The sequence below is a fragment of the Mangifera indica genome, unplaced genomic scaffold (genome assembly GCF_011075055.1).
Source record: "Mangifera indica cultivar Alphonso unplaced genomic scaffold, CATAS_Mindica_2.1 Un_0002, whole genome shotgun sequence".
Taxonomy (NCBI): domain Eukaryota; kingdom Viridiplantae; phylum Streptophyta; class Magnoliopsida; order Sapindales; family Anacardiaceae; genus Mangifera; species Mangifera indica.
Window position 1 is genome coordinate 1 of NW_025401094.1, and position 11,078 is coordinate 11,078.

General features: G+C 32.1%; 2 protein-coding genes and 1 long non-coding RNA gene across 6 annotated transcripts; 2 read left to right on the forward strand and 1 right to left on the reverse strand.

Moving 5' to 3' along the window:
- Positions 1–606: 606 nt before the first annotated feature.
- Positions 607–2,850, forward strand: LOC123205153. Of its 4 annotated transcripts, XR_006499800.1 has the most exons (4): positions 607–675; positions 781–877; positions 1,161–2,416; positions 2,506–2,850. It is a non-coding gene; the product is annotated as an uncharacterized LOC123205153 (long non-coding RNA). The 4 variants fall into 4 exon arrangements; XR_006499799.1 differs by lacking the exon at positions 607–675 and having other exon boundaries at positions 682–877; positions 1,144–2,416; XR_006499798.1 differs by lacking the exon at positions 607–675 and having other exon boundaries at positions 682–877.
- A 453-nt stretch (positions 2,851–3,303) lies between these two features.
- On the forward strand, positions 3,304–4,821 carry LOC123205151 (agamous-like MADS-box protein AGL80). The gene has a single exon (XM_044622028.1). The coding sequence runs from the start codon at positions 3,919–3,921 to the stop codon at positions 4,618–4,620; it is 702 nt and encodes a 233-aa protein (XP_044477963.1). The 5' UTR covers positions 3,304–3,918; the 3' UTR covers positions 4,621–4,821.
- Positions 4,822–8,134: 3,313 nt separating this feature from the next.
- Positions 8,135–8,649, reverse strand: LOC123205211. Its single transcript, XM_044622140.1, has one exon. It carries the CDS (start codon positions 8,543–8,545, stop codon positions 8,273–8,275), a length of 273 nt encoding a protein of 90 aa, XP_044478075.1. The 5' UTR covers positions 8,546–8,649; the 3' UTR covers positions 8,135–8,272.
- Positions 8,650–11,078: the final 2,429 nt, after the last annotated feature.

Genomic DNA, 11,078 nt, shown 5'->3' on the forward strand with positions numbered 1-11,078 from the left:
CCACCATCTTTGACTATTGGTCGTCTTCCTCTTGACCTTTCTCTAATCACTGATTGATGTAAATTTTCTAAAAATTCAAATGATTTTTGTTTAGACAAGTTGCTATCCAAACAATTTTTATCGATCAGTGATTTGAGAGAGGTTGGGAGGGAGAGATAATGTGGGAGAGAAGATGACGGTGGTTAGAGATAATAGATTGTAGTCGAAGAAAAGAAAAAAAAAACCATAGAAGAAAAATTATCATTTTTTAACTTTAAAAGAAAATTTGAGGGGAATTATAAGATTTTCAAATTGAGAGAGAAAAATGTGATACAAGTTTACCTTTAAAAATTTTTTTAATTAAATAATGATTTTATCCTTAACTTTAATTAAAATTTTTAATAGAAATTACTTTATAAGTTGGTATTTAGATTTTTGAAAACTAAAAGGTGTAATGTGAGATTCCACTATTCCTTGGGTGGGAACAGTGCTTTGGTCTAGATTATATGGGCTATATGGTTTTAACTTACCAAACTAAAGGCATATAATTTTTTTTTGAGCCCTCAGGTTTTTAAATTTGCAAAGTGCCCCTGAATTCAAAATTCTGATTCTCCCGGCCCCTCATCTCTCCGGTAGAATTAACTCACTGTATCAAAAAGAAATCGCTTAAAGATGGAAACCTTACACATAAAAAAGGTCCATAAACGCCATGAAACTCAAAATCTAGTACGGGGATTTTCCTTATTTTTTGAAATTAACAACAAAACTAATGTATCCCAACTTTGATTTCTGAAAACTCAGATCTCAGAAGCCTCCAAAAGGGCATGACAACAAACTCAACCTCCTGCCGCCGTCGCCACCGAAACCCACTGCCACCGTCAGGTTTTCTACACATTTGGTTAGTTACCTATTGTAGCTTTGTGTTGATTTGTAAGTTTTGTACTTTACCTATCTAGTAGAACATTGTTTTAGAAATAGGGGTTTAGAGATTTGATGAAATATTGGTTAACCATTGATTTATCCTTTGAGAAGCTAGACTAGCTTAAAAAGAAATCTTCAAATTGTATTGTGTTGAGAGAACTAAAACGATAAAGATTATGGGTTACAATGAGAGTATGATTGCTATCAGTATGGATTTTGTTACTCATCATAATGAAAGAGTAGATATATGCCTGTTACAGCGCATTTCGTTGAGGCTCATGGGCGTTACAAAGTCAAATCATGAGGTATTGTCTTGAAGTCTGAAATGGTTTGCAATGACTTTGTTCAACTTTTGGTTTATATCGAAAATTGTCTTTTTTAACTATTGATAGTTGTTCCATCAAAGATGCCATGATGCCAATGTTGTAAATTTATTGTTGATTTGAATGTCATGGGTGGAAAATTCTTTCATATACAGTGTTGTGCTCAAATATTAGATTTGATAATGAAGGATGGGATGGATGTGAATGAGCAAGATGTTGAGAAGAGTTGGGGCAGTACTACCATTTTGAGATCAACACCAAACAAGATTGAAAATTTTGAGAGCATTGCACATCACTTGAACTTTGCATATAGTAAGAAATTAATGATTGATTGTAGAAGTAGATGGAGTATAGCATATTTGATGCTTAGTATTGCTTTTGAATATTAAGATGTTTTTTATGTACTAAAAATGTGAGATGAACAATATGAATGTTTACCTAGGAAGTCAAAGTGGAAGATGGCAAAAGCAATTTGCGAACTTTGGAAGTGTTTAATGATTTGATATACATGTTTTCAGAGACCAAACATATGACATCTGACTTGTTTTTACTAATGATTTTTTGTATTATATTGTTGATGAATAAGTGGCTCAAATTTTCTTATGATGATATAAAATGTAGGGCTACCAAAACAATGACAAGTTTGAAACGTACTGGGAAGTTGTTTATGGAGTTATAACCATGACTATTATGTTAGATCCTAGGTTTGAAATGCGGTTTATTGAGTTTATGTTATCTAAAATTTATACAGATGATTCATAAGGATCAAGGTTACACAACTTTTATTCTGATTTTCAACAGAAGACTAAATTTGGAGCAGACTAATTTAAAAGATGTGTTCATTCCATTACTGTAAATGTTGCAAAATTTTAGGAAGAATATGCCTTGTTTTTGGTGGATAAATATAATCATGAGAGGCAACTGAAGTTAGAGTTGGATAGTTACTTAGATAATCCTTTAGATGATACTGAGGACTTCGATATTTTGACTTGGTGGAAGGCACGCCTGTATACATATCCTCTGTCGTCTCTGATTGCTAGAGACATGTTGGCTATTCCATATCCTCAAAGCCGCATCTCAGTCTCCTTTAAGTAATGGCAATGGACTTTTAAGTCCACATCATAGTAGACTTCAGCCAGACATACTGGAGGCTGTAACGTATACTCAAAATTGGTTTTGGCTTCAACACCATGGTATGAATTTACTTCAACAATATTTTCACATTTTTTTATTATTATCATGGATGGTCATTCTTTACATATTGTTTTTTTCTTTTCATCAGTCATATTCTGGATAATCAAATCCCTTCTGGGATAGAAGTTGAACATGATGGACATCAGATTGAGTTGATGCTGTAATACTCCTGAACTCCTATATTGATCTTTAATTTTCATTTTGATGTGGCGCTTATTTCTACAAACACTTTGTGGATATGGAAGTAGTTTATGTCGCTAGTTTACTGTTTTAAGATAATATATTTTAATATGTTTGGTGTAATTTTGTGTTTATTTTCACAGGCTATTTCTAGTTCTTGTGCTTACTGAGGCAGGTTTTGACAAGAAAGCTTCAGCTTTCATCTCATAATTCCATGAAAGTGATGTCTCTGAAATCTGAACTTCATCTATAATTCATGGTCTGTATGAGATTATATTAGAATTCAGTATCATCATATATTATACAGTATCAACTTTCTTCTTTCAGTGCTAATTTATAATATTATAAATTTCCATATTTTAGTTGAAAGAAAGATAAAATATCTATATTGAAACTATTTATCAACTAATTTTGTTTCCTTTTGTTTTATTGAGATAGGCTCTTGAAATGATGATCTCTTTATAGAAATATGAATTCTTTTTGCTTTATTTATTGTTTTAAAAATAAAATCATTGATCAATTTATATCATAAATGTCATCATTTTTGGAAAATTATTTCAAACGTCCCCATATCGTAAAAATAAATACAATAAGATGATTATCAATGTTACATTAATTTCATTTAGATCTTAAAATACTTTCTATAAGAAAATTTTTCGAAATGTTCGGATAATCTTTTATATTTTTAATATAAAAATAGCACAAAAATAGTCATGATATCAAGTGCTATACGGGCAACACTGAAACTAGATAGAACTAAAATGTCTTAAACAAAATTAGATAAAGATGGAAAGTAAGCCTGACATTATATAGTACATTGCTGTAGAAATAAGAAAACCTTCTTTTCATCATTCTCATATGTATATGGACATGACACATTACACTCCATTATTGACAAGATTTCTGTATATATGTTATATGGAAGTTTGTTTCTGTCTCCATTAATAGAATTGAATGTAGAAATTTCCATTGTCTCCAAAAACAGTAAAAACCATTCTATAATAAGTTGTCTCATTTGTAAGAAACTAAAGAATGAACCCTCACTGAACAACCAAATTAATTCCTCCCAATTATATTACTACCTTGACATCAATAGTCAGATTTTATCATATCTGGTATTTTAATTATAAGGATTTGGGCACCCCACTATTTTTTTTCTAATTATTCTAGAAGGGTGCCCCTATATTCCATAATCTAGATATTTTTTTATTTTAGTATCCCTTCACATCTATATATAGTTAGTATAAACTATTGAAATATTGCAAGAGAGAATTCCAAAGCTTCTATATTTCATCTTGTTTTCTCCGTTTGGTGTGGAGTGATGACTAGAAAGAAGGTGAAACTTGCATTTATCAGCAATGATTCTGCAAGAAAAGCAACCTTCAAGAAAAGAAAGAAGGGTCTGATGAAGAAGGTAAGTGAACTTAGTACTCTTTGTGGTATTGATGCTTGTGCTATCATTTATAGTCCCTATGAGTCTCACGCTGAGATCTGGCCATCTCCTATGGGAGTCCAAAGAGTTTTGTCTCAGTTCAAGAAGATGCCTGAGATGGAGCAGAGCAAGAAGATGGTGAATCAGGATAGCTTTCTCAGGCAAAGGATTGGAAAAGGGAATGAACAACTGAAGAAGCAGCGGAAAGATAACCGTGAAAGGGAGATGACTGAGATCATGTTCCAAAGCCTCACAGGGAGGAGCCTCCATGGTTTGAACATTCTAGACTTGAATGATATTGGATACTTGATTGACCAACACTTGAAGGACATTCATACCAGGGTGGACACCTTGAACAGGATGGCAGTGCAACCTCAGCCTGTGGCGCCAAAGCCTTTGACTGTTGGTGAGAGCTCTCAGCAGGCAGTGAGGGCTGATTTTGAGATGAATGGAGATGCAATCCAGAGGCAGCAGTGGTTTATTGACCTGATGAACCCACCTGAGCAGATGGGATTTGGTGGGGAGGATATAATCTTGCCATTTGGGGATGCCAACCACAATTCTCTTTGGTCTAATGCCTATTTCCCTTAAGAAAAAAATATTGTTTGATTGACATGAGTTTGTCTTGAGGGATTTATTTTGTTGCTTGTTTTTAGATCTTGTTGTTCTCATCGTATTGCTTCTAGTCCACTGGAAGCTTATGAACTTGAATATTTCTATGTACACAGATTTTGTTATTGAAAATAATGTTAGTTGAATCACAGATAAAGATTTGCTGTTTTTCTGATTGAATCCAATCTACATCAGATCAAAATTTTTGTTGATGACGATCCAAACACAAAACTTCAACTTATTGTTTTAAATAGAAAGGAACTTGTATGCAGTGCAATAATGATCCCAAAACATCATGTTCAATGCCCTCTGGAACTCAATTGACAATTTTGCCGTGCAGACTATGTCAGATAAAATACGTTGTTGATAACTGTTCAAACACATAACTTGATCTCAGTGTTGTGTAATAGAAAGGAACTTGTCTGCAGTGCAATAATAATCCTAAATCATCTTGTTCAATGCCCTATTGAACCTGAGTGACAGTTTTGCCACATTGAACATGTAACAATGGAATCAAAGTTTATGCAGGTTTTGATAAGAACCACAGTGCTACATTTGCCGTCTATTATTGAATTGGTAACATTGCATACATGTCACACAATAATTGTGACAGGTAATGCCCCTGTGAATTACTAAGTTTGGATATAAGTTGCATAATGAGTAAAAAAACTGCAATAAATATTACAGAACAGATTACAGCAATATTTAACATTTTACTGAAAGATCCAACTGGCTGCAGAAGAATCACCAAATTGAAGAAGTTCATTTGACAGAATTTACAGAAGTTGTGAATTAAAAAATATAGGAATAACCATGTGATGTTTTCTTGGAAATCTTGAAGATATGTCTGTTAATATAAATGTTGATTTATACGGTACCTTAGTAAGAAATCGGTTTAATTAATTGAAATTCTGAGGCATCCGAAACTTGCTATGCATGTGTAGTCATAGAATAGCAATCCTAGTCACCATTCTTTTCTCGGAGAACCTTTTTTTACTGTAACATGAGAGGCAGCTATTTTTTTTCCAGGAATACTTTGTTCTAAATATACTTATTTTTCTTTGGCCTGCAAGTTTCTTGCCTTTCAAGGAAAGGTAACAAAGAAACTACCTGGAAATAGAACCCATAAAGGAATCGATTCTGGGATTCTGCAGATTCAAGTTAAGAAAATGGAGTCCAATGTGGCAGATGATTTTTTCAGAAGTCTATTCTAAAGTTTATAAGCCTCATTTGGTGGGCTTGAATTCACATTTCAACATTTTTCACTGTACCCGTCAACAAGATTCCTTCCCCCCATTACTTTAACTATAGAAATCTTCTGGTGGCTGTTGATCTTGACCTTCAACCCAATATTTTTCAGACAGAACCTTCCTTTAAACTTGAAGAACTATTAATTTCTAGTGATCAAAGTACATCATACATTATTATCATAACTATAATTCTTACTTACCATAGAGTATTGAAATTCTAAATGTTTTTTAAAGTTCATCTTTGACTGGAGGAGGTTCCATATTGCAAGCAAATTGAATCAGAATTTTCCTACCAAAGAATCTATTAACTTTGCATCAATTTTGCAAGTTGCAAAATTCATAATTTTTCCAAGTTCACTTTCATAAATTGCGAATTTTCCACTTCTGTAATTGAGTGTGACAAGAGTAGTAATTAACACAGAAACATACATGCACTTGCTTGCGCAATCTGCCAAAAATGTTAACATGATTCTGGCAAAACCATTGTGTTTTCCACTATAAAAAGTGTGTTGAAACTTGCAACTTGCAACTGCTACATGGGTGACGGATGCAAAGAGTTGCCTGCGCATGTAGTTTTGAAGTAGTGTACTAATGAAGAGTATTAAATATTACAATTAATTTAATTAAGAGCCATTGATTTTTAGAAGTTATAGTTGTCCATAGATATTTCCTAGTGCTCATCTAACTGTGAGAATCTGGTAAATTTTTTTCTAATAAAAGGACACTTTGTCTACAGAAAATTAAGCACTTTTGTTGCTTAAAAATGGAGTTTGTGATGGGACATTTTAATTTATATGCACAGAAGCAAAATATCTGAACCTTGTTAAATATTCTTGAAAATATTGTAAAGAATTCTCTTAAAAAAGATTAATCTAAAAGCAGAAAAAATCATATATTTATGTAGGAAGTAAAGACTGGCTAGATAGAGGGAAAAAAGGAAAGTGCTTATAGCTATAGAACCCTTATAGTGGAGTAGAAAAGAAAAAACTTTGGAGGGCTCAAAATCATCTGTAGAATAATGAAGGCATCACAAAATAGAGCTCTTCTAAATAGAAGCTGAAAAGTGATTTTCAGAAAAGCATAAACATAGATGGTCATCCTTTAATCCAGCTATACATAAAGGTGAACAACTTCCCCATGCCAATACTTACTTCTAGCCTGGCATAAATTTCACTTTTGTAATATCTTTTTTAAAATGGATGTTTAAAAGAGCTTCAGCCATCCATAGAAAGAAAAACAAAATGTTAGAATCTAGAATCCGGAAAACAGACTAAAACTTATCATATGGGGTGTCAGAAAAATCAGACCTTCTGCATTCTTGATATTACTAAGCTACTGCAACAGAACTTAAGTAAATATTAGAGAGTAAAGAGCTGGTAATCAAAAGATGCAGAGAATAGTGACAATTATTATACGATTCCTGAGTGGATGACCAATCGATGGAAGTCCAGTAAATATAATTCTGATGTAACCTAACTGCAACTTGATGTCAAATTCATATCTCAATTATGTGATTTGAACATGAAGGATAATTCATAGTCAGGCGTTTTGAAACAACCCTCACCATCCCTTTTCAATAGGCATTGCCTCCTGGGAGCATCTGCCTGGGACAATTTTAATGCATAACATATTTTCATTTCTGTTCCTGAAAACACTTCAAATTCCATTTCAACCAATTGCGTTTTTAAAACATCTAGAGGGACACCAGATTTTCATCATTTGAAGTAGCAACTACGCTAATTAATTTAGGGACAGAAGGCTGAAAAGGTTGAGAATATCAAAATATGCACCAAGTACAAATAATATTTGTTAAGGAAGAAGAACAATCTCTCTTAATGTACAAGAAGCACTTGCTATGCTTTTAACTAGAATCTCATGAGTTTCGAGGAACAATGAACTCTCTCAACAGCTATAAAATATCAAAACCATTGCTGCTTTTACTTGGAAACATACTGCAACCAAACCGTGGATCAAAAAACTATATGCTTGCAATAACACTGGCTCAAATTCATTCAACTATACCATTGCAGCTTATACTTGGAAATATACTGCGGTGCCAACCATGGATCATTCTTTGAAATTTACAGTAACTTTGAAGAGAAGAAATGATGAGATTGAAAAGATATGCTTGCAATAAAAAGGGTTCAAATTCATTCATTCAGCTTTAGTATTGTGCATCAATTGCTTGTAATTTCAAGTAGCTTGACCATTCAATTTGTACAGAAAAAGATTAAGAAGAGAGGTGGGAAGAAATATTTTTTTCTGGCATTCATTATTGCGATTCACAGGCTATGAACATGATTACAAGAGTTAAGAAATAAAAAACAAAGACATACAAGAACTTGATAAGTAAATGAAACTAGCTATTCATGATATGATGTTCAAGCTTTCCCTGTTGCAACTCCAGGTTGATAAACAGCATGGAGTTCAGATTCGGAGTAGCGGATTGCGTGGAACTTTGCGATAAAATCTTGAGCTTTCCTGTCAATACCAGGCTCAGCGACCCAAGAACCTTTGTCTTCATCACTAGGCCACACCCTTCTTCCACTTCCTGTGTTCTCCTCCCGTGCATACTCATCACGAGATGGTTTAGACTTCCTGAATTTGAGCATGTTGAATACAGAGAAGCCTTTCTTTTGCTTGTTGCCTCCCATTATCACAATCTAAATGCTTAATATGCCTCTCTCTTTGGTCCTCTTCAGACAAGAACACCTTGAGAAACAAGTAACAAAGCTTACTTTGCTTAGTTCTTGTTATTTTGAATGCATGGGAGGGACAAGTGTATTTATAGTTAGAGAGTTAGGCCAATTTTGAAAAAATATCGTGAGACCGAATCTGGAGAGAACCACTATGATTGAAACATGTGTAAGGTTTAGATTGAAAGGACAATAACAATGACAATGATGGTAGAACTTGGTAACAAAAACACATGGCTGTGCTTAATTGAACCAAAAAGCATTGGTTAAGGGTGGAACCCCCAAATTTTGGGTCCTTGTTTTTATACTTTCTTCAAAGGAAGAAATCATCAACTATTAACTTATTTATATACAGTGGATGTAGCAGGATGTGATTATTTATTTATTTTTTATTTTGAAATTATCATATCATATAATGTCATGTTGGTTGGTCTGGATATGTTGTCGATAAAATTCATTTGTATATGTCCTATCACTCTTTTTTGTTATTCAAAAGAGTACACTATATGTACAAATAAATTTTATTATTTATCAATAAAAACTGACGGGACTGCATGTGATTGAGTGATTTTAAATAAGAAAAAATGTAAACAATCATATACTATCATGTAACTTTGTATGAATAAGTTAGTAAAATTTGTTTATGTAACTATTCTTTTCAAAGTATCCCTACTTATTTACTTTATTTATATTCATTTTCGATGGATTGAGATGTTATAATTTAACTTTTTATATAAACATGAATGGTTTATCTTTACTAATCCGACAATGATATGAAAGAAGTTAAAAAGGCAATCATATTAATACCAACTCTACATCTCTTAACACCATTTCATAGATAAAATTTACAACCCTTAAGGAATGTAAAAGAAAATTTTAAGTTAAAAAAACTACTAGGTCATTAACCTAACCTAACCTAATTGTGTCTCTCTCTTTTTGCCTTTTCTTTGAATATTCGATTAAATTTAATCCTAACTTTGGCATATATCTTTTACTATATACTAGATACATTACAAATGATTAATTTTGATGTTGAAAAGTTGATAAAGAACACGTTTTTCTCGATGATTTAGTTATTAAACTATAAGTAATCTTAAACGTCAATAAGGTTCATAAAAATTTTACAAAAGAAAATTATTCTCTGATATTCGCGTATCATTCACGTAAAGATTAATTAAGCAAAAAACACATTTTTTTAATGATTTAGTTGTTATCAACCTGGAATCAACAAGAAGAAAAGAGAAGTGGAAGGAACAGTCAAGGTTTCTTTTTGAATAGTTTGGTTTCATGCATGCATTGGTTGGTAGGACAGCTCTAGGGTTTATTTTATTAGGGCAAAAGTTTCTTCTCTCTTTATAATATTAGGAAGCTTCCATTCTCATGAACCCACAAAGATCTCTATAATCTACTAGCAACAATACCAAATTTAATGAAATTATATTATTAATTTGTAATATAAGGAAATTGTATTCTCACATTCTATCGTCCCCTCATTTCAAAAACTCATAATTTCACACTTCCTTTTTGAATTTTCATGTGATACGCATAAATCCCCTCCCTAAAAGGACTATTTGAATTTGGATGGCTAGTCCTAAAACTTTGACTGGACTAATTAATTTGACCGTCATACTGAGATTAACATAAATAAATATCGAGGATAAAAAGACTCGAATCTTGATTTCAAAATATATTATTTGACCTCTGGTATTGGTGATTAGAAATATTTATTATTCAACATTATCTAATAAATATATTTAATAAATTTGTCATAAAATTTTAATTATCTTATATTGATATCACTTGTCTATCTTATCATGCAAACTTATCAATTCGCAGTCCGGCCTTTGACTACATTAAGGTCCAAACTAAGTCTAAAATCATTATATTTAATGAAAAGTCTTTAATTTCAATATAGACTAAATTAAATTCTAAATCCCATTTAAAAATCAAGAACAAACCTCACTCTCTTGATTTAGCTGCAAGAAAATTGAAATTTCAAAATCAATGACATCATCTCACTTTTAGTCTAAAAAATAACAAATTCATATGATAATCATAAAACGGAGAAGGGATAACTTTGCTAGTTTTCGAACCAAAAGAATAAGACCGATCCTATACTATACATAAAGATTAGAATATATTACTTACCCCAAGTTTATACACTACTTAATTGATTAGTATTCATACCCTTTTGACAATATACAAACAAAAATTCCTTTTGAAAATTACAATATAAAAAAAAAAAAAATTGTTTTTATCTTTAGCAACAATGCATGCAAGCTGTCTAGCTTTAAGGTTTCTTCACATTGAAAGCCTAGGAAGGGCCAGAAAGAGACTTTGATTCGATGCCCACCATCTTTATATATATATTAATTGTACTTTTAATCACGGAACTTGTATGTTAATCTCCATCGTCTCTTTATAAATTATGCTTTAATTACTATAATATAATATTTTCTGGCTGTAATCAATCTTATTGATTATTATTATT

Coding starts and splice junctions, on each gene's coding strand:
- LOC123205211 (XM_044622140.1), bottom strand. CDS start 8,545: ATGGGAGGCAACAAGCAAAAGAAAGGCTTCTCTGTATTCAACATGCTC.
- LOC123205151 (XM_044622028.1), top strand. CDS start 3,919: ATGACTAGAAAGAAGGTGAAACTTGCATTTATCAGCAATGATTCTGCA.